General features: G+C 39.5%; 4 protein-coding genes across 9 annotated transcripts in view; 1 reads left to right on the top strand and 3 right to left on the bottom strand.

The window, feature by feature from the left end:
* Positions 1–1,654: 1,654 nt before the first annotated feature.
* dpm2 (dolichyl-phosphate mannosyltransferase subunit 2, regulatory) lies at positions 1,655–6,296 on the bottom strand. Of its 2 annotated transcripts, none has more exons than XM_058061276.1 (4): positions 6,219–6,296; positions 5,039–5,128; positions 2,601–2,703; positions 1,655–2,481 (listed from the first exon to the last, which is right to left on the bottom strand). In XM_058061276.1, exons 1-4 carry the CDS (start codon positions 6,219–6,221, stop codon positions 2,426–2,428), a joined length of 252 nt encoding a protein of 83 aa, XP_057917259.1. In that variant the 5' UTR covers positions 6,222–6,296; the 3' UTR covers positions 1,655–2,425. The 2 variants fall into 2 exon arrangements, with proteins under 2 accessions (XP_057917259.1, XP_057917266.1); XM_058061283.1 differs by lacking the exon at positions 6,219–6,296 and adding an exon at positions 6,107–6,161.
* A 539-nt stretch (positions 6,297–6,835) lies between these two features.
* Positions 6,836–13,680, bottom strand: naif1 (nuclear apoptosis inducing factor 1). 2 transcript variants are annotated; one of them, XM_058060994.1, is made up of 4 exons: positions 13,119–13,680; positions 10,941–10,991; positions 8,349–8,407; positions 6,836–8,255 (listed from the first exon to the last, which is right to left on the bottom strand). In XM_058060994.1, exons 1-4 carry the CDS (start codon positions 13,561–13,563, stop codon positions 7,854–7,856), a joined length of 957 nt encoding a protein of 318 aa, XP_057916977.1. In that variant the 5' UTR covers positions 13,564–13,680; the 3' UTR covers positions 6,836–7,853. The 2 variants fall into 2 exon arrangements, with proteins under 2 accessions (XP_057916977.1, XP_057916968.1); XM_058060985.1 differs by having other exon boundaries at positions 6,836–8,407.
* A 1,190-nt stretch (positions 13,681–14,870) lies between these two features.
* Positions 14,871–17,032, bottom strand: pomk (protein O-mannose kinase). Of its 3 annotated transcripts, none has more exons than XM_058060276.1 (3): positions 16,868–17,032; positions 16,154–16,423; positions 14,871–15,855 (listed from the first exon to the last, which is right to left on the bottom strand). In XM_058060276.1, the coding sequence occupies exons 2-3, from the start codon at positions 16,415–16,417 to the stop codon at positions 15,085–15,087; spliced, it is 1,035 nt and encodes a 344-aa protein (XP_057916259.1). In that variant the 5' UTR covers positions 16,418–16,423; positions 16,868–17,032; the 3' UTR covers positions 14,871–15,084. The 3 variants fall into 3 exon arrangements, with proteins under 3 accessions (XP_057916259.1, XP_057916250.1, XP_057916267.1); XM_058060267.1 differs by having other exon boundaries at positions 16,864–17,031; XM_058060284.1 differs by having other exon boundaries at positions 16,154–16,359; positions 16,864–17,019.
* Positions 17,033–17,194: 162 nt separating this feature from the next.
* The window catches only part of pam (peptidylglycine alpha-amidating monooxygenase), a 40,179-nt gene continuing 34,646 nt past the window's right edge, over positions 17,195–22,727 (top strand). For both annotated transcript variants that reach the window (XM_058060259.1, XM_058060251.1), the window contains exons 1-4: positions 17,195–17,309; positions 20,357–20,455; positions 20,522–20,630; positions 21,555–21,675. In XM_058060259.1, the coding sequence (XP_057916242.1) occupies positions 20,542–20,630; positions 21,555–21,675 (210 nt within the window). In that variant the 5' untranslated portion in view covers positions 17,195–17,309; positions 20,357–20,455; positions 20,522–20,541. The remainder of the gene's footprint in view (positions 17,310–20,356; positions 20,456–20,521; positions 20,631–21,554; positions 21,676–22,727) is intronic.

Genomic DNA, 22,727 nt, shown 5'->3' with positions numbered 1-22,727 from the left:
TTGCTGGTAGGGTCTAAGCAACTCCACCCACTTGTGCCTGATGGTGGCATCTTTAGGAATTATAAACAACTGTGGCTTTCCCTTACAGCCAAAGAAACTTTATTACAAGCCATTGCAAAAAACAGAAGCAGAGCTTGGGCTAGGGCAGATAGTGTATCGTGCCTACAGCCACGCCCGTAAGGAAGCTCGCTCCTCTGTGACATCACCAAGGAACAGTTTTGCAACACCCTGTGAAACCGAGCGTTTTGAGCCATCCCAAACTTCTTTCAGGGCTCACTTTCAAATGTGCAAATCTCATTATCTGAAACTTTGGCATAGTTTAACACGAGAATACAACATTCTAACTACATTTATAGGTCAGAAAAGCTGATGACAGTTGACTTCTGATTCCTGTTTCCGTGGAGTTGCTAATAAACAGGATGCTAACAGAGACATTTCGTAGTTAAAAATAGATTAAGAACATAGTTGGACTTAATCACAACACGTGCCCCGGAAAATGTAAGCAAACTGAGGCCAAATTATGGCGTAAATTTTTGACGTTGCCTGAACCTAGCTCGATGTATTTTAAACACAGAAGTTGAAAAAAGTGAATGTTATCAATCAGGTTAATTATATATTGGAGAGACTCAGGCAAAGCTCTACTTGACATGTGAGCCACTTATGGACAGTATTCAACCACTAATTGGGGAACCGCATTCATTAAATCAGAGGGTACTATGATGGTAATGGTAATATGCTAATTCATACACAATAGGATGAAGCATATTTGGCAGAACTATTTTACATAATATATACACACAAGGTGGAAACTAGTGCTATCCTAATGCCAAAGAAGGAAAAACCCAATCAGAATCACTGAAATAATCTAAAAAAAAAAGAGAATAAACAGTTACAAATCAGGTAATAAATGGAAATCACAATTGCTGTTCAAGAGAACTAAAAAAAAACATTGGACTGGACAAAATGATGGTACCCTTTACGTAATAAATCAATGACTGCAATCAAAAGCACTTCCTATAAAGCAAGGAGACTCCTGTACCTGTCCACAATATTTTGCTCCACTCCTCGAGTTCTCTCAGGCCTGATGAGTGTCTTCTCCGGGCTCAATGTTTCTCTCCACACGTTCCACTGGATCGAAATCAGTGTTGAGTGCTTTTGGCTCTGTGCTTTGATTATGGTCCTGTTGGAGGACCCTTGACCTATGACTGAGACCAAGCTTTCTGACACCGGGCAACACAATTGTCTCCAGAATGCCTTGATAGTCGTGAGATTTCACCTTAGCTGAGTGGTCTGCAGAGGTCCGTGGACAAACGACATAAAACTAATATTTTCTGACCAAAAATGAATGTTGAATCATGGATGTGTAGAGATTCACTGTACACTGTTGCAACTTCTCAGTAAGAAAAGAAGCTACACAAGAAGATGTCTTTGGTAATTTACATATATTTTTTACATATTTTTTGCTATTTTTTGTGAATATACTTTGTGAATAGGCCATCATTTAATCAAAAGAAAATTATTTTCATATTCAGCGTCATGGTCTTTATCTTGCATATAGGCCTACTTGTTTAAATGATCACACAATATACTCTCATCTAATGTGCAGAATTGTCCGGTGCACAACCTCTTTGGAAAACCAAGTCCAGGCTGCATCTGTATTCATTTCATGCTTTTAATTTGATGTCATTACTGTCATGGTTTTATACAATACATAATAGTATAAGTAAGATAAATTAGATCACTATCGTGGAGCTATGTTTTACTCATGTGTTGATGACCAGCTACTACGCTGTGAATTCTGGCTAATGCTAGTTTTGCTAGTGCTAAAATGAAAAGATCCCTAACTTTTAGCCTAAATGATAAAGGTTGCCTACTTTTCTACTTCTGGGTGTGCATGGCATCTCGAGCTCTGCTATACTGTCAGTACCAGCTTTGGGACGGTGTGGAAGTGCAGAACAATACATGCTTTCACTTTTAAGTCTCCAAATAACAGAAAACTCTCCAATGATACCAGGAAAAGTCGCTAGGTTTGTCACTAGTTGCTTTTGAGAAAATACAAAGCCCAGAGGGTTTGTCACCAAGTTGGTTACACTGTCACTGTATAGAAATATACACGGTGCCATCTTATAAACAAGAAGTCTAATACAAACCCCTAAATGTCTCAAGGGTAAATGTAAATGTAAAGTTATTTGATCAAGAAGGAAAATTGTAGTCAGACGTTCTACTGGATCAAAAAAGGCGGTTGGTTTTAAATTAAGTCTGCAGTTTCTTTCCTTATTAATAACATTTCAGTTAACAGTACAATCTTCACGATTATGACCACAACCCAAGTTATTCACCATAATAATAATAATAATAATAATAATAAGAGAATGCTGGAATGATTTTGCATATTTACAGTCACACACAATATCAGATCACATGATTAATTAACCTTCTTCTGCTTTTGATTCTTCCACATGACAAATGCGGTGAAGGCGCCTGTAGAGATGAAATATAGGCAATTAATAAAAGAGCGTAAAACTCATACAATTGATTGTGTTAAGGAAGGGAAGCAGCTGAGGATAAAGGTGATATCCATGTCTGAGTATGAAGCTTACCGATACAAAGGAGCAGTATTATGGCTGCAATGCCAGGCAGAATGACCGAGTACTCCCGTGGAAGGAAATACTTGTGAAGTACATGACTGCTGTCCACAAAAGGCTGGAAGTTGACAACATATTACACATTTCAGTTACTACAGATACAGAAATTTTCCCTCTATCAACAAGAAACACAAGACTAAATACTTCAATACTTCTTAGTGGAATTTATTAATTTTGTCAAGTGGAAAAAACAGTTGTGGTTTACCTTTTATTTTTACATGCACCTTCAAGTTCTTCAAGTTTGTTCTAATTAAAAGAAAAGTCTGATGCCTTCTGGTAGCATTGGATTATATAATACTCCATCACGCCAATCAAATTCATTCATTCAGCAGAGCATAAAAATATCTATTGGATGTGATCAATATTTGCTATTTTCCATCATGACCTCTCCTGACTGCACGTCCCTGATCCTACCCTTTATCATGTCGGTTCATGATCATTCAGTCTCAACACCTGTTTACCATGTCAACACAATAATATTAAAAATGACTTCCTGTGTTGTGCATGTTCTAAGAGGGAGGGAAAGCGATGGAAATTGTGTTGCAGAAGAGCTGAAAGAGATGTTGTCTTGTACAAGTACAGTGGCTTCTGCATGCTTTTCCCACACTGTTTTTGTTTCACAACATGCAGCAATGAAGCTTTTTATTATTAAGGTAGAAAAACATCCAAACCTACATGGCCCTGTGTGGAAAAAGTGACTGCCCCCTACACCCAATAAGTGGTTGGGCCACCCTTAGCAGCAACAACTGCAATTAAGCGTTAGCGGCAACTTGCAATGAGTCCTCTTGTGGAGGAATTTTTGCCATCTTTGCAGAATTGTTATCATTCAGCCACATTGGAGGGTTATCCAGCATGAAGTACCTTTTAAGGTCATGCCACCGAATCTCAAAAGGATTCAGGTCAGGACTTTAACTAGTCTTCATTTTGCTTTTCTTTAGCCATTCAGAGGTGGACTTGCTGGTGTGTTTTGGATCATTGTGCTGCTGCAGAACCCAAGTGGGTTTCAGCTTGACGTCACCAACAGCTGGTCGGACATTCTCCTTCAGGATTTTTTCGTGGACAGCAGAATTTATGGTTCCATTTATCACAGCGAGTCTTCCAGGTCCTGAGGCAGCAAAACAGCCCCAGACCATCACAATACCACCACCATATTTTACTGTTGCTATGATGTTCTTTTTCTGTTACTTTTATACCAGATGTAATAGGACACACACCTTCCAAAAGTTAAACTTTTGTCTCATCAGCCCACAGAGTATTTTCCCAAAGGTGGGAATGATCAAGATGTTTTCTGGAAATACTGAAACAAGACTCAATGTCCTTTTTATACAGCAGTGGGTTTGGTCTTGGAACTCTGCCATGCAGGCCGTTTTTGCCCAGTGTCTTTCTTACGGTGGAGTCATGACTACTGACCTTAACTGAGGCAAGTGAGAACTGCAGTTCTTCTGGATGTTGTTGTGGGGTCTTTTGTGACCTCTTGGGGTAATTATGGTTGGCTGGCAACTCGTTTAGAAATGGGTTATTACCAATGGGGGGCAATCACTTATTCACACAGGGCCAAGTAGGTTTGGATTTTTAAAAATCTCCCTTAATAATAAAACATTTCATTTAAAACTGCATTTTATGTTCAGTTGCATTGTCATTAACTAATATTTAAATTTGTTTGAAGATCCGAATAATTGAAGTGTGACACACATGGGGAAAATAATCGGGAAGGGGCAAACTCTTTTTCACACAACCATCTCCCGTATGCAGGACATAATTTGAGGAATAACTTGTTGTGAACAATATTGTTCAATATTGTTAATAATAATAATAATAATAATATGCTATCATGCTAGCTTCTCCTGTTAGATAATTAATTGATCATTTTATGGCAAATTAGTCTTGCTGCAGTTGCCATCCTTTCTTCTCATGGGTTAAAGTTGTGTAATTGTTTGACTTCCATGTTTTTGTGTATTTTCAATGGGTATTTTTCATCATTTTGGTGAATTTACCAATACCCAATTTGGATGATTATAATTTTGAAATTGTATTTTTTTTCATGGCAACAACGAATTGATATTTTATTAATCATGTTTGATGTAAAAATGTTAATATCCTTTGATTTCAGCTTTTCAAACGTGAATATTTTGGGTAAAAGCAGACCTATTATCTTTGTGTTTTAGCCAAAAAAAGATATTCATACACATAAACTTTGACTTTTTGCCTCATTTCTGATATGTTGTGGACCAAACCACTAAGTACACTTTGGTTCATTTGGGGCCTTACCTATTACTCGATTAATCGAAACAACAATGTTAACATCAATCAACTAAGAAGATAATCATTAAATCCAGCCCTAGTATTTTGACTTAAATTGACCAAGACATTCAAAGTAGAGTTTTCCAACCTACCAGAACAATGACCCAGATAGAATAATACGTCATCAGCATGACACTGAAGACAATCAGACTCATGCCTGCTGCTTGATCCAGTCTGGTAGCCTGTAAACAAAGCAACAACACAATCAGCAAAAACAATGTAACAAATAATCTTCCCGGAAAACAAATTCATGCTTTAGGCTTTACACATCTTGGGATTTAATGACGTATTGAGTAAGCATATACGGAACAATGGGTTGCCCATTTGCACAGATTTCCTAGGTTGGGGTTGTGGGCGATCAACATATTCTTACATATCTACTTCCGCAAAGTTCTAAAAGTCAGCCACTGTTCACTCTGCCAGACTGACAGCTAAAGCTACAGCTAGCCTGAGCAAAGAGCCAGGCTGTGAACTGCTAACATTTACAAGCAGTGAAAGAGTGATGCTATTGTAACCCAGGATAATGCTACTGTAACCCAGGATTTCAGGATGCCCGCTGATGTCGTGGAAGTTTGATGTTACGTTTATTCATGTACACAGCTTGTCTCTTTTAGCAACAGTCAGGAGAACTTCTCAACACACAGAACACACTTCCAACCTTCAAAATAAGAGTGCTGTGTGCCACATCCTCTTTAAATGTGGTAGCAAAACATGGCTATCATAAAAAAAAATAGCTTACACCACGAGGAAAATTATAGCATTCGTGGCATTTTTGGTCACTATATTTATGGTAAGCGTCTCAAATCGAACTAAATTGTCCATAGGTATGAATGGGAGTGTGAATGGTTGTCTATATGTGCCCTGTGATTGGCTGGCGACCAGTCCATGGTGTACCCCACCTCTCGCCCAATGTCAGCTGTCAGGGGCTGCAGATGGAACTTTTGACTAGTTGAGATGTTTAATATCCATCGATCAAACTCTTATGTGCTAAGCATTATGTATGCGCATCATGTAGTAGCAGGAAAAACACCTGACATTAGACAGACAAGACAGACATTTCTGTGACTGGACGTGAGATAAATAAAAACAAATGAGTAATAATAAATTGTCTCTATTTTTTGTGTGCGTTACTTTCTAACTAACCGAAATCCTTCACTCACCAGAATCTGGACAACATATAATCAAGTAAAACTCAGTTTAGAATATATTACATTTCCCACAATACCATCTTTATGCCTCTTTTTGACAGTTAATACATGTTAAACCTCTTACCATCGCGTGGACTAGGATGTGGACGCTTCCTGGTGCTCTTCTACTTCTCTCCAAATCCTCGCTGCTAAAAGGCGTTTAAGAAAGTATGTCTCCCCCTAGTGGCAAAATCCGTGCTATTACTCTTATTGACACAATTATTGCTTTTCTATCCTCTGTCCCTTAACTCCCTGGGAGGGATTATCCACAATAGTCTGTTCTACGCTATTAAAGGGGGGCATTTAAATCTTTAAAAAATCATTTGACTGTTTCGCCATCTAATTTCTAATGGACATGACAATGTCTTCCTTCTCACGACAAATCATAAAAAAGAAAAAAGAAAAAGTGAGAACGGAAACGAGCAAAACATTGGTCACACTGGACACCAATCACATGCTAGCAAAAATTGGCTGAATCTATCAACGACCTTGTAGGCGGTCTAGGATGAAAAAGGCTTCAGTTTATGCAGCCGTTTTCCGCTTGGTCCTCGTGCTTGACCTTCTAATGAAAGGTATTCATAATTGTGGTTATTACTGCACCGTAATGGTATTGTTCAAAAGAGAAATTGGTTCCCCTGTTTCAATCAATGATTCTGATTACTAATTACAAAACTGAAACAGAGTAGAAAAAACTTATTTTATTTTTAAAAAAATCACTCAGTCGCCACTGAAGTTCCTGTTCTATGTTCTAATATATTTTTGACAGACTGCGCCACTGCTCCCATTTGATGACATGTCCATAATTCATTCACTTAAAGTGTACATGACACCAAAACACACTCATCTCTATAAATAACATTGGAAGGCTGGATGAGTCCTTAACAGGTGACATATTTACACTTGTCATTGTATGGACGGCTGCACACTGGTGTTGTATCTTGCAGTTTTTGCATAGATCTGTCAGTGTCCATCACTGCCACTCTCATTTTATTGTGGTTTACTGGTATATGACAAAAGTAAGACAAAAGCCTTTGATGAAGTGAATACTTTCATTTTGTTATTGCCCTTTTAAAAAAAATATTTTTTGGTGTCATGAGCACTTTAACATGTAAGAAAAATGACATATAGAAGCATGAAAGGTGGGCATTAGACTAAATCTCAAGCTTTACCATGGGAATACAGTATGAATGACCAATTCATCCATTTCTTAATGACTATTTGGAATATATAATATAATGGAATGGGATTATGTCACTAAACATCCATAACTGCTTTTCTGATCCCACTGCTGTACTGAGCTATGGCATGTTTTACTTCTTTAGAATGTTTACAGTTAACTTTTACAATCCATCAAGTTCCAAAAGTGATTCATCAACTTCATGACCCCAATAAGTTTTAAATTAAATGGCATTCATGATCAGTGGAGATCATAAGTCTGTAAGATTTAGGAAAAACGTGTTTCTTTTTTGGTGGGAGAGTTATTCTTTGGTGTTAAAAAACAAGACTATCTGGAGAATAGTATGTGGTACTCTGCATAAAAACATGATTTCCATATTGAATCTAAAGTTACTCGCTGTAAAAAGTCAAACATCAGATGTCAGTCAGATTCCAATTGAGAAAAACAGCAAAAATTGTGTACATGTCCTTCCTAAGGCAACTTTTGAAATGTTCTTCCAGTTTTTTTTTTGAAGTCCAACAAAAAATGTGAACAAATACAAGTCTATTGTGTCTCTTCAGTTTGCTGCGTGGTAGGGGGCGATGTCGGGGGCCTGTTCTGCTCCTCGATTAACACCACGTCCGATGTCACACCCGCTGCTGTGTTGCTAGAGTTTGTGACTTCAGTTCCGCTCTGCAAGAATTTGCGCAAGTCTTTGAGAGCAGGCCTGAGCATCTGTACCAGTGCAAGCAGTGCAGCCTGGGTGCCCTCCAAAGCTTGCGCTTGTCTCTCCTGGGCAAACACCTGGGCTTCCTGAGAGTGGCGCATCATTTGGAGCAGCTGGTTCTGACCCTCCAGGTGCTGGGCTATCTGTCGGATGTGCACATTGGTGACTCTCTGCTCCTGCAGAAGCCGAGCCGAGTTGAGGGCAATGCGGCTCTTCAATTCCTGAGGCTTTGCCTGACCCTGAGGTGGTAACGGCGAGGAAGCTGAAGATGATTCCAACACTTCCACTGGAGCCTCAACGGCAGCCATGACTGTAGTAGCCGATTCACCTACGGTTGTGGTGCAGTATTCTACCACGCCTCCTTCCTCCAATGCTTGGTAGGCAGCATCAGCTGGACACAGAAGACAAAACAACAGTAGGAATAGGGTGACCATCATTTCATGACCAGGACACTTGGCAATGTGATACTCAAAGTTTAATGGTAGTATGGGTAATGGCTGATACTCAAGTAACAGTATGGGAAGTGAAAAAGTTCTATCAGGATCCCCTAATTGTTATTTATCATCTACTGTAAGTACAGGGAATGGCCAGTGGAAAACTTGTCAATAGCAAGTCAAGATTGTGTTGGACTTTTGTTAACATCATCATTATTGCTCAGCAGCATGAAATGTCTAATTCAGGGGTGTCCATTTGCATTCCGGGCCCGTGGCTGTTTTTTCAATTGTTGGCAGCACATTGTAAAAATTGTGACTAAAAACCAGCATAAAGAATAAATTTAAAAAAAAATTAAAAATCTGCAGTAATTTTACAAGAATAAAGTCAAAATATTAATAGGAAAAAGGTGGTAGTTGTACTTTTATTATTATGAAGAAAAATAATGTCATTTTCATAGCGTAGAGTTGAATGTTATTTTTTAAAAGTAGTAATTTGTGAATCAAAACAAAATAAAATGATAGTTTATGGAAAAGTTCAAGGTAAATTAGGCTGGGGAAAAGAAAAAAATGACAAAGATTATTAAAGGACAAAGTTGAAATACTGTATATATGATATAATAAGTTTTGCATATGCGCTGGACAAACGCTTCATTGTGATTGCAGCCAAGACATGCAAATAAATTACCACAGCGGCTGTTAGATAATGAGAAGTAAAAATTATGTATGACATATGAAATATATGAAAAAAATGAAGGAAACATTATCAACAAACCATTCTCTTTATGTCTCGTTGCTAAACTTAGAGGTAAATAGGCAAGCAATGGCCTGTTTCAATTTCAGTCAACCACTGCTTATGTTGACATGCTAGAAGAGTGGAAGTTTGCCCTGGAAAGGAGAGGAATGAAGATTAGCCGCAGCAAGCGGGAGTATATGTGTGTGAATGAGAGGGACCCAAGTGGGTGAGTGAGGTTACAGGGAGAAGAGATAAAGAAGGTGGAGAATTTTAAGACTTGGGGTCAACAGTTCAAAACAATGGAGATTGTGAAAAGGAGGTGAAGAAGTGTGTGCAGGCAGGTTGGAACGAGTGGAGAAAAGTGTCGGGCGTGATGTGTGATAGAAGAGTTTCAGCTAAAATGAAAGGAAAGGTATACAAAACTGTGGTGAGACCAGCCATGTTGTTTGGTCTATAGACAGTGCCACTGAGAAAAAGACAGGAAGCAGAACTGGAGGTAGCAGAGATGAGGATTCTGAGGTTCTCATTGGGAATGACCAGGATAGATAGGATCAGGGAGGAGTACATCTGAGGGACATTACATGTTAGAGGCATTGGAGATAGTCAGAGTGGCCAGACTGAGATGGTTTGGACATGTCCAGAGGAGAGATAGTGAATATATTGGTAGAAGGATACTGCGTTTGGAGCTGCCAGGTAAGAGGCGTAGAAGAAGACCAAAGAGGAGGTTTATGGATGTAGTCAAGGAGGACATGAGGGTAGTTGGTGTGAGAGAGACAGATGCAGAAGACAGGGTTGGATGGAGGATATTGATTTGCTGTGGCGACCCCTGAAGGGAAAAGCCCAAAGAGAAAGAAGAACTGCTTATGTTGACATCAGTCTGAGGTTGGCGTATGCTGACACAAACGGGTTGCACTGTGCTGAAAAATAAACATTCATGTAGACTAGGGATCGACCGATATGTTTTTTTTCGAGCCGATGCTGATACCAATTTTTTCCATCACCCTTAGCCAATGGCCGATTTTGCTTGGGCCGATATTTGTGGCCGATACTGCTTTTGCTCCCTCAATTTACATGAAAAAATGTCAATGATAACAAATATTACAGGTCTCAAGTTTAAACAATATTTATTGAAATGTAAACACAGAACACAGTAGGATTCAGCTTTCTTAAACACACATTTAAACGGCATTATCAACTTTAAAAGGAATAAATAATCAACCATGTGCAAAACATTTTTGTCGTAGTTTAAGTTCTATCTAGCATTGATGTGATGACTGCTCCTCCGCAGTGAGACGCACCCCCCCGCCTCCACACACGCAAATACATCATACTGACACAATTTAGTACGATACATAAAACATTTCTCTCATCATTAAAGTTTGTGTTGTGCACGCTAAAGACCTCTGATAGCAGACACGGCTGCTCCAAATCGTTCTGTGTGTGTGTGTGTGTGTGTGTGTGTGTGTGTGTGTGTGTGTGCGTGAGCGCATACACATAACACAACACGCATTTAACCTCAGCCTGGGTACTGCGGCTGCGTGTGTTGCAGGGTCCTCCGGCAACACAAAGCTGCCCGGCGGATGCCTGTCTGTAAATCATGCGGCGGAAAAATACATTGGCGAACCCACGCACGTATCGGCCGATACCAATTCAAGTAAAGAACGCAAATCGGCAAACCGATATATCGGTCGGCATATCGGTCGATCGGTATATAAGAGTTCAAGAGTGTATGGAGTGTATGGAGGCAAAAACTTTACCATTCAGCGTCTTTGCTTCGTCACAAACCGTTGCAGAGCCAGCTGGAATAGCTAAAATAAACACAAACAGGAAAAAAACAAAATTAGACACGACTATCACCATATGGCAGTACCACGTTCATGATGAAACATTTGTATGACACGTTCTATGAATGAAAAAGCTGACACGGGAGTCAAAACCAACATGATTAAACACCTCCAGATTCATGGTGTAGAAATAACAGAGTGCTCCCGTCTTTGACAGGCTTTGTCGGACTTCCTCGAAGCAATCACAATCAGGGAAGTCAAAAAATGAATGATGTGTATCCCATGCCAATGTAAGCCAGGGTTTCAGGATGCCCACAGATAACGTGGAAGTGGGGTGTAAATAAAGGATGGGAGCTGCTATTAGTGTTGTGACGTTCACGAATGAATCGGTTCTTTTGAACGGCTCATTAACATGAATGATGGGAACAATGGGAGGTCACTGCTGGGAACCGTTCTGTCCCCCCCACTGAAGAGACGCTCTAGACTTGCTTATTAGATTTGCAAATAGCACTTCAAGTTTTGGATTTTAACAATCAAACCTCTCATAAACTTTGCTGAATGCGGAGAATCATTGAATTGAATTCAAAATACAGTATATATATCATATATCATTGATAACTATAGTGATGATTGGACACCACATGACTTTTAGGTGAACACATAATAAAAGGTTTTGTTCAAGTGGAGTGATTTGGCTGTGTCGCTACACACTTACTTTACAGGCGGTGTGTGTTAGAAGCAAAACAGAAGGTGCTTCCCATGCTAACTAACTAACGCACGCGATTGTGGTGGACACTTTCCAAAGACATTGTGTGTGCGTTTTGCAAACAGCACATCAATAATGACTACCACTGCAAATCATTTTACATGATGCAATTACGCTTCATATCAATATCTAGGATGAAATCAATCAATATTTATTTTATCATCACCATACCTCAATAATGTAACAAGTGCAACCGTAGAATTTTTACTTCATATATCAATAACCATTTCTAAATATATGTAAAATAAAGAAAACAACAAAAAATGGGTAACAATTGATAGATTACGCTTGTGATAGAGGAAAGAAAAAATTGACAAATATGGTTAAATTGAGTAAAATACAAATATAAGATGACACATACAAAGACATGATGATATGTAGTGTTGTACACTGGTCACTAGGTGTCAGTAATGTTTGGTGAGACACACAAGCACCAGACTATATCGCTGAGATTTCAATAGCAGGTTTGAATTATCTCACAATAATCAACAATAAAAACACAAGCTACTTTTGCAGCCGTTACCCAAGTCAATTCATAAACCCTGAGGTCACTTCCTGTCTGCCTCTCTTTCAAGAACACTGTAAAATCACACACAAGCATCATCCATGGCTGACATCAATCTTCTATGCCGCTTACTTTCACAGCTGACTACGGGCAGGCGGCTGGGTACACCCTGGACTGGTCGCCAGCCAATCACAGGGCACATACTATACACAAACAAACATTCACACTCACATTCATACCTATGGACAACTTGGAGTCACCAATTAACCTAACATGCATGTTTTGGGAATGTGGGAGGAACATTAATTGCCACACACACGCACGAAGAAATGCCCAAGCGGAGATTCGAACCCATGTCTCCTGACTGTATGGCTTACCACTCACTCCCATGCGGTCCCACACACGAGCGTGAGTTGTATATATGTCTTAACATGTCTCATGTTATTATCACGAGAGGCTGCAATTTATATGGATTTTAGCATATATTGTCCATCCTATACCGTGACTTTCATCTTAGAGCAAAGAATCGTGTTAGGTTGGTGTTTAAATGATTGCAAATCTGTATAAAACGACAAAATGTTTAACCCTAAACTAGAAAAAGTGACTAGAATGAAATGTTGCATGCATGCCAACTCCCAGTCAGCGACATGAAAAAGAGTCATACACACATTTCAAATGGTAAGCTTCACAAAACTGAATTGCTAAATGCTGCCATTTCTTAAAAACATCAATTTTGTTGATAAGGAAGGCGGTGTCTAATGAACATTTCGGGTAAAATAACACCTGGAAGCAGAAAAACTTGTAGAACAAGTGGAACATTGCATGTGCGAATAAAGAACAAACCAAGCACATCTGTTCCAGTTTGCTGCCAACAACTTACTTTCCGTGAGTGTGACGGTGGCGGCGGCGTTCACTGTGACAGGCAAAGCGATATCACCGTCCGAGTCTCCTGCAGGTAAGTTGATGATGGTGGCTTCTCCCAGGAGGTTGCAGATCCTCTGCTGCATGGCAGTGAGAAGGACGGGTACCGGAGTACAATCGGTGGACGTCCCTTCTATAGCAGCCCGCGCCTGGGCCACTTTCCTTCGGACCTCCGTCTTCATATCCGACCATTTCTTCTTGACCTCCGGCAACTCTCTGGGACAGGTCGTGACAGCGTTCACCTTTTTGAGGATCTCCACCCATGCGTTGTTCTTTGCCATGTGGGTTACTCCAGCATTGAAGTGGTTAACCAGTGTGTGCTTTTGTTTCTCTATTTCTTCCACAATAATTTCAACCTCTCTCTCCGAGAAATTCATTTTTCTTTTTTTCGCTACCGAGACCATAGCTGCAGAAATTACTCTTTTGGAGAAATCGCTGTGCGTACAATACGCAAAAATAGTATTCAACTAATATGCGCAACGTAATGGCTTCCAGAATCGGCTTCTTCTTCCGACTAACCAGCGTAGGTCTGCTGGGCAGGAAATCCCGCCCCTCCTCGTTATCATTGGTTGGATTTTTTGCAATTGTCTATTATCATTGGCTACAGAAAATGCCAGTTATTTAACGATACAAACAAACTATGTATTTGAAAGCAAAATGGAGATAACGTCCATATCGTAGTTTATCCCAAAACTTGTCAAGACTTATGTTATTAAATATCATGTAAAGATCAAAAGTAGAAATGAAAAATATGTAATACAATTTATAGATTTTAACATTTATGAACTATAAAACTGAATTATGAAGGTCTGTTTTCATAGTTTACTGTATGCAAAATGTTTTGTACTGTAAATATTTTTGAAAAAATATTTTAATACTTAAATATGAATATAAGAAGGGTAGGCAAAATAGGTGGGTACCATTTTGGCCTAATAAAAATTTTATTTTATTTTATTTCATTTTATTTTTATGTTGTAATTTTGTGCACCACTGAACACAACTAATATTAAAGGTAGAATATGTGTAAAATACCCTGTAAATATTGAATCTCAACGTACTGAAGAAACACAGTGCTTTTATTATAAAATCAATTAAAAATTTGGAATATTTGTCACCCAGTTTGTACATTTTGTAACTTCTAGCTGTGGCAGGAAGAAACCTGCATGAAGCCAGAAGAAAACTGTGAAATTATACAGATTTATTGTATATTCCAAATATTCCATTAACATCCATGATGATCATAATGAATGCCATTGTTTTTGTTATACATAGCCTAGTTTGATACGAAATCAGTCTGGTCAATGCTTTAAAACAGGTGTCCCCAACCGCCGGGCTGGGGACTGGTACCGAGCCGCACAGAAATAATAAATCATTTCTTAATGACTCACTGTCTCCCATCAAACCTAGATGGGACCATGTCATTTCAACGAAACAAGCACAGGTCTCCCACTGACTCATCGGGTGAGTTATATTTTCCTTGCACTTAACATTTGCTTTTAGGCCCGTCCTGTTATTTTATATTTGGTGAATTTGTCTGCCACACATTGCCGGTCCGTGAAAGACCCAAATCACTTGTCAATTGTTCAATAATTTATTTAGTTCAAGTTAACAAAATAAAATAATACAAATAAACATCTTAAACATTCATTAAATAGACGTCTGTCCTGCTAAAGAAAATAAATTCAGTGTCTAGGTTGGAGGAGTGGCCAACTTTCGTGAACAATTTGTGTTTTATTTATGACTGGCAACATTTAAAGTGTACACTAATTTATTTACCAAACGCATATACATTCAAACAGTGTGGCCATCATATTTATGGTAGTTTGTAGTCATTTGTAATTATATAAAAGGCATTAAACCTGAATTTAAAAAAAGTTGAAGCAAATATTTTTCAAAAAGCCTTCATAGAAGACACCTTAATACTTTTAAAGCATGTCTCTGAACCCAGCATTGTCTTGGATCATGCTGCTGAAAACTGACTTGTAAACCATCAATACATCCAAGGCTGAAGGGCGACGTTTAGGGTCTTCAGCCTTACAATCTTTATGAATGTGAAAAAGATGGAAGTGGATCAAGTCCCCTCCAGGCACTCGCCCTATAAAGAACTGTGTCATGTCTGGGATCTTCCAAATATCTGTCCTTTCATCATATCTATGCATGAGATCATCTAAAAAAGGCTCCTCTGTGTCTCTGAATGGCCACCGCTGCTCAGGGGCTACAAAGTCTCCACTGAGCTCCCGGTGGCCACATTTGACCAACAAGTCCCTGGATAGGTCCACCTCAGGTAGTGCATCCAGGTCATTCACCACCAGGTGAAAATCATTTGTGAGCAGAAACTGAGACAGAGTTTTCTCCAGCGTATTGGAGTCACACATAACCCGCCGCCCAGCTGGACTGTTGTGAAGGTAATGGAGGACAGAGACGTAGTCTATCGCCAGCATCAACCGGGTCTTCCAAGTGTTGCGATGCTTTTGGTGCTCTTGTGCAAGAACAAGGTTCAAATTCAGCAGTGAACCTAGTGGGTGGTACTCTGTGACCAGGGTATGGTCTTCCAGGCAAAACCCCACCAACTGTACCACCCAGGGCCCTTGCAGTGCTTTTAACATAGACAATCCGTGGAGAAAATCCTCAGAGTAATTCAGAGAGGACAGTTTGGACAGAGCCACCTTCTGACCCCTCCATTCTGCTAAATAGACCTTCGGAGAAAAAGCAGGTGAAATAGACATTATCCTGTGCATACCTTGCGTTTTTGCCTCAAAACAGTGTAGATATAAATATATATATACACACACACACACACACACACACAATAGAACAACCTCTTATCAAGCATCACCTTAGACAACATACCGCATTGAAATGGGTGGATGGATGGAGAGCTTACTCCAGTTATTTTTTCCAATGCTTTCCAATTTATCTGTATGATGTCAAAATTCCTCATATCGGCCCAATATTTTTCGTTTACGTCTAAACACAACAATGACTTTCAAATACCTTCTTCACTGCTCCCTGGCCAATGAGCTTCAGCTTGCAAACTTCTGCATCAATCAGGGAACACTGGAGCCAGGGGGTGCAGTTCTTCATAGTAGTCATTTTAAATTGTTGAGCCACACAGCCAACGTGCGAGGTCACCACTTGGCCTTCAGACTGATACACAGAGTCCAAATACAGGTAGATGAAGATGTTGCTGAGGAGTAAAGCTGCAAGGAAAATCACCAGCATTGGAGTACTGCAAGCACTGCTACTTGGATGACCCATGTTGCACTGTATAGAAACAGGAAAGTTTCAAATAAACGATGAGCATAGCCGCTGAGTACATTACACGTCATCAGTTACAATAGCAAAGTCATTGTAAAACTAGTACAACTACAACTTGAAAGAAAATAATTTAGCAATTGAGTCTTTAAACTATACTTTATTCATTTATATCTTTCAAATATCTGTCTAATTTCCAAGTTTCATTAGCATCCCTCCAAACTCAATTATGACGGTGAGGCTAGACAAGGCAGAAAACAGCAAACTGACTTTTTAGACATAAACGTCACAGTAAAGTATGCTCCATAAATTATTGTATCGCCATATGTCTAACTCCACCAAGGGGGGACAGAACAAAAGTATACTGAAACGGGCACAAGCAATTAAGGTCTTTAAAAATGGGAAGTACAATTTAAAACAGGTAAACAGTATCATCGTCCCTAATTTACCTACAATCCGGCCATCTCACGTGTCCATGCCCATGGTGACAAAAGTAGCCATTGTACAAACGGAAACGAGAGTATTTTTTGTTTTCGAAAAAATACTCGTCCTCACGGTAACATATAATCGTGTTAAATGGCCCTTTGTGAACGCTGAAAGGTGTAATGTGGAAATTTCCTGCGTGGAATTTCACCAAATGTGAACCACCGGAAACAGACAATCTTCTGCTGTTGGATTTTCACAACAAAACCACGAAGGAGCGTCCTCGTGTTTTTGCCACAAATCCAACAATCAGACCCCACAATCGGAAGGGCTGTTTAAAGACAAGGCTTTTGTTTTGAAAACCCAAACCCAGGAAGGAAGTGTGTTTGTTACTGACAAGATAATCCACTGCCATAACAGAAGTTACCGTCATCATACAGTAAATCGGAGAAGGTACAGCTACAGCGAACAGGTACTAAACTATATGCATTTACAATACATGTTTAAAAACGCCGGCCGTAGAAAATATGTTCACGTAGCCTATAATTGATACACTATAATCAAGCTCATTAGAATCTGTGCAATGTTTAATCTGGCAAATACTATTTCATCCATGCCTTCAAGGTATTACGCGTACGATGATTAGTAATGTAATTAATGATCACATTCTAGATGCTGTGTACAAGGTTTGTACGATCACATAGAGCAGAGTGTATTTTTATTGCAGGAGTTTAAGATGGAAATTTTCTACGATCTCTTCTTGTTTCTTCTACATCGTTGGTCATTTGGGTACTGAGGTGATTTTTATAAACCTCCAAATGAAAGAAAAAAAATACATATTTTCTCAGTCTAGATCAAGCATGATGGATTGTGAGTGGGGTTTTTTTTAGATGATTTTATGGATTGCTTAATGCCATCGTGTTTACTGGTTGAGTACGTGCTGCGGTCCATTATCAGACTCAGCCCTGTTTCCATAGTTTCCTCTCGTCTTCTCCCATTGGACTGTGATGTTACACCATCACTGTGCACTTCACACGCCCCCTCTCCCTGTTACTTCCACCTGACTGTTGACAGAGTCCATGGATGAGTCACCCAGTGAGTCACAGGGATCCATATTTTGCTTATTATTGCCATCATCTGGCTTTCCAATTACACTATATAGTACATGTATCAGTTGATACTACGATTCAGTTCAGAAACAACTTTATTGGTCAGGTATGTTCGATGAAATACATTTTTTACATGAACATTTCACCGCTGAGAGGCGTGTCATTATTTTGGCACATCACTTGAAGCTGATTAACATTACAGTGGATTTTATGGCTCAAATGATTCAGACTCCCCTTTGCTGTGACTGTCACCATTGAATGATCTTGTTGTTAAATTGCCTCCATGGCAGTAGTTCGGTAGCACAAAACAGGCATATAGTACGTATATACCAAAGAGAATGTGTAATTCCCTTAATGTGGGCGAAGGAGCTCAGTCAAATGTGAAAATTATGACACTATTCTTCCAAAATACCTACTCGCTTGTCAAAGTTGTACTACCAGTTGGATGTTTGATTAAGGCTTGTCCAAAACTGGTTGTTGGTAGGTGCATGGTAGCAGTATTGAAGAGCAGCAACCTCCTGCCGAGCCCGGAATATAGCTTCCCATCGTTAGCAGGCTAGCCCGCGATTTTTAAAATACAACATATAGTTAACAAGCTAAAGAGCTCACTATACAGTATATCATCATCTAATCAATAATGTAATGCAGTAGATTGCAGTGAAGTTTGATAGTTAGCCAGTCACAACTAGTGTCAACCAACAATTCAAAACAGGGCAAATATTTATGTGGAGTAGGAACGGACTGAGTTCGTTGATTCATTCATTTTCTACCGCTTATCCTCACAAGGGGCGCAGGGTGCTGGAGCCTATCCCAGCTATCTTCAGTTGAGAGGCGAGGTGAAAGGACTGAGTGAAAATCAATAATTATGCTTTATTACAGAGTTCAATTCCACTCTCGGATATCTCTGTGTAGTTTGCATGTTCTCCCCGTGCATGCGTGGTTTTTCTCCGGGTACTCCGGTTTTCTCCCACATTCCAAAAACATGCTAGGTTAATTGGCGACTCCAAATTGTCCATAGGTATGAATGTGAGTATGAATGGTTGTTTGTCTATATGTGCCCTGTGATTGGCTGGCGACCAGTCCAGGGTGTACCTCGCCTCTCGCCTGAAGACAGCTGGGATAGGCTACAGCACCCCCGCGACCTTCATGAGGATAAGTGGTTGAAAATGAATGAATGAATGAATGAATGGCCGACCTCAAAGTGCTTCTTTGTCTTTAAAGTGAAGCAATATTTGGTCTTGCAAATGTGCTTGAACAATAACTACAACCAACAAAGTTCTTAGGGCCTCCATGTGTTTTCTGATGTGAACACAGACGTTAACATAAAACAAACATAAAACTCAGATTATTGGCATCCATACCCAAATACATATTGGGATTTTTCTCCAAATCCACACTTTGGCAGGAGGTTTTGGTAACCTTTGTTTTTAGTACCAAATATCTGCGGGCTCATGTGGATGATAGGACAAATCATGGAAAAATAACTTTGTTTTATGAGATACTCTCCTACGTGTGGACAGGGCCTTAGTTAAGACTGTGGTTAGTCTTCTGTAAGAATTTGGTATTATTCCTCTTTGATCCAAGGTTATCAGTCTAACCCAGGGGTGGGCAAATATTTTGACTCGTGGGCCGCATTGAGTTTACAAAATTGGCCAGGGGGGCCAGAACATATATTTAACACACACACACTATGCTTATCATTTTCCTTGAATTATTTGTCTAATTTTATCTGTAAAAGTGTTATACTATGAGCTTTATGTTCTCATGTCCCATTTTATTGAAATTGTATGTTTTTTTTTTTCAACTGAATAAGACATCCGACTTGGCCCTGTGATTGGCTGGCGACCAGTCCAGGGTGTACCCCGTCTCTTGCCCAAAGACAGCTGGGATAGGCTCCAGCACCCCCCGCAACCCTCGTGAGAATAAGCGGTAGAAAATGAATGAAGGAAAGAACATCCGACTTACAAGTCATATTGCCAGGTTTTATGTTGAAATACTTTGAAAGCAACTGGCGGGCCGGATTCACACGCTTGGTGGGCCGCATGTGGCCCCCAGGCCGTAGTTTGCCCACCCCTGGTCTAACCTGACAAGCTCATGTAAACAGTTGGAAGTGTGAATTAAAATTCAAGAAAATCAACAGGAGTTGACGATGACGATCTTCTTTGCCCTTTCATGTGTAGGCTAGAATTGGGATTCAGCTAATTGTTCAATTAACAATTATTTTATAGAAATACAAATGAATAACTTCAATGTCCAGGTTTACTGTATGTGTCCAACTTCTAGTCTAGTCATGTCAGTAGAAGTGTATTGTGACATCCTGAATGTCCATAATGAGTAATTGTCCGTTTCTGACCTCATCTGTATATTAACACTTGCATTTGGTGCTTCACATTGTTGATTGTTGTTCCAGACTTGCTGCAGGTAGAGACCCAAACAACATCTCAACATGCCAACAGAGTGAAGCCTCCTCCCCAAAACCTACCTAAAGCAAACTGAGCAGGGGAAGCAGGTATGATCTTTCTACTGCAGTTTTCCTCACAGGTTAGATCTGATAGCTTGTGTTCCATGTTGGCAGGTGTTAGAACTGCACCCGCAATGGACCAACCTACACTCTGTATGGTACTCCTTGCAGTCTTTAGTCACAGTCATGGCCTGGAAACAGACCCATTTTACAGATCCAAAAGGTAGGACAAAAATGTTTTTGTTTCAGGTAGCAATTTATTCCTCTCTTCTCTCCATTATCTTTTATAGTAATAGTCTGTTTACCCACTATTTCAGAAACTTACAGCTGTCATCTCAACTTTGTTCAGCATGTTTGTGTCATGTTTGACTTTTTATTTCAATAGATTTTTAGGATAGTCTAGATACAGTGGATATGTTTTTCTTGTTTTTTTACAGTACAGTTTTCTCATTTTAATTTTCTCATGTGTTTCACCAAAACGACTTTTTAATACAGTAATCCCTTGTTTATTAGGGTTACTTGGTTCCAGACCTGATCATGAGCAATGGATTTTCAGGAAGTAGAATTCCTTATTTATAAATCAAATATTTTTGTGGTTACAGAAAGTTATCGCATTACATTTGAAAAGCCAGCATTTCAAGAAAGGTGTGCCTTTGGCTGGCCACAATTAAAAACGCAAATTCGCTATCATTCCATCCTGAGCCACATTGTAGGCTTGAATCATCTCACATAACTCATCCTCACATCAGGCACATAACTCCTTAACAAGGCCTGAGGGTAACTATAGGGGTGTTAGTTCATTTCTAGACGTCTCTAATAATGTTAAAAAAAAACTTATTTAGAATGTTGTAAACAGGTGCATGCTCTAACTACAGAAATATTTGTTTGGTAAGTAAGGAATCCTTCTTCGTGAAAATTCACTCATTACGGTCCGGTCTGCTCCATTAGCTGATCGCTATAACATAACAAATGTGTGTGCGTGTGTGTGTTACACGGACGTGGCTTGCAATGTCAGGGCAAGAAGAACAAATATCATGCTTGCACACATTTGAAAGTCAGCACCCCAATGCAGTATTTAACCAAGGCAGACAGTACCTTTAAAGTGATTATTGCAGTGGTAAATCAAAGGTATTTGTCTGTTGCCAAGGGTTCAGGAAAGTGCCGGATCAGATCCCAGTGACTGTTCTTCAAGGACTGATCAGCCACAAATCTTAACAAACTCTGACTTTTCTGTGGCTGTTCGGATGCCCGGTGTCATCCCCGATCAGGTAGGTCTGTTATGTTGAAACTAAACAGTACGTATTGTACCTTTTACCTGGATAAAATGGACACCCCTCAACAAAGGTTTATTTTGAAGAAATAACATAAATAAAGGTTAAAAGTACATACTTGATCCACAAGTAAGATGGCTTTGTAGTTTTGAAAACTCTTGCTGGCAAGCACAAGGGCAGATGTTTCAAGTAGTTGCTTACCTGGGTTGCACACATCTCAGGAGGGATGTTGGTCTACTCCTCTTTACAGATACAATCTGTGAGGATCAGAATGCTTGATGTTTCATTTCCCCTCACTCAAATACAAATTTTGTTTTTAACCTACGATATATTAAACATTTTCCGTTTTTTAATATTCTGACTCTGTTAAAGGGGACCTATTATGCTTTTTCCACTTTTTTGACCTATAAATGTTGTTAGAATGTTGTATTCTCGTGTTAAACGATGCCAAAGTTTTAGATAATGAGGTTTGCATATTTGGAAGAGAGTCCTGAAAGAAGTTTGGGATGGCGTTGAATGCTCGGTTTCTGAGAGTTTTTTCTAACACTGGCTCTCTGTGATGTCACAGAGTGCCAGATACGCTCTCTGCCCTCCCCCAAACTCTGTTTCTCTGCTTAGCAATGTCTCCCAGGAAGTGTTTCTTCAGGTGTAAGGGAAAGCTACCTTTGGTTACAATTCCCAATGAGGCAAACATCAGGTAAAGTGGTTGGAAGTGCTTATTCCCTACCAGTAAAAGACAAATATTTTAATCTGTCAACACCATTTCACACTGGGCCAGTATGCAGCTGGGCTAGCCGACAAACTGTTGCTGAAGGCCGAAGCCTTTCCAATGTTACTTGGTCGTGTCGAAAAGTCAGAAGAGCAAGCAGTAAGTAACAATTTGTAGTTTATTTTGTGTAAGTAATGGAACAAAAGCGGTTGTTTGTGTAACATTATAGAGTGTACAGGGAGTGGGGTGCAAATTACAAGATCACCAGGTTATATATATATATATATATATATATATATATATATATATATATAATAGCCATTTCCCACCACAATCTGCA

The sequence above is a fragment of the Doryrhamphus excisus genome, chromosome 2, assembly GCF_030265055.1.
Source record: "Doryrhamphus excisus isolate RoL2022-K1 chromosome 2, RoL_Dexc_1.0, whole genome shotgun sequence".
NCBI lineage: Eukaryota > Metazoa > Chordata > Actinopteri > Syngnathiformes > Syngnathidae > Doryrhamphus > Doryrhamphus excisus.
Note: the sequence above shows the minus strand (reverse complement) of the source record. Positions and strands in the feature narration are given on the sequence as shown.

Bases quoted from the DNA above. Each gene is read 5' to 3' on its own strand.
- naif1 (XM_058060985.1), bottom strand. From the start codon at position 13,563: ATGGTCTCGGTAGCGAAAAAAAGAAAAATGAATTTCTCGGAGAGAGAG. The intron at 10,992-13,118 runs GTAAGTTGTTGG...TGTTTATTTTAG, and splicing joins CACCGTCACACTCACGGAAA to CTATTCCAGCTGGCTCTGCA. The intron at 8,408-10,940 runs GTAAAGTTTTTG...TTCTGTGTCCAG, and splicing joins CGAAGCAAAGACGCTGAATG to CTGATGCTGCCTACCAAGCA.
- dpm2 (XM_058061276.1), bottom strand. The intron at 2,704-5,038 runs GTAGGTTGGAAA...GTCAACTTCCAG, and splicing joins CTATCTGGGTCATTGTTCTG to CCTTTTGTGGACAGCAGTCA. The intron at 2,482-2,600 runs GTAAGCTTCATA...TCATCTCTACAG, and splicing joins AATACTGCTCCTTTGTATCG to GCGCCTTCACCGCATTTGTC.
- pomk (XM_058060276.1), bottom strand. From the start codon at position 16,417: ATGGGTCATCCAAGTAGCAGTGCTTGCAGTACTCCAATGCTGGTGATT. The intron at 15,856-16,153 runs GTATTTGAAAGT...TTTTCTCCGAAG, and splicing joins GCCAGGGAGCAGTGAAGAAG to GTCTATTTAGCAGAATGGAG.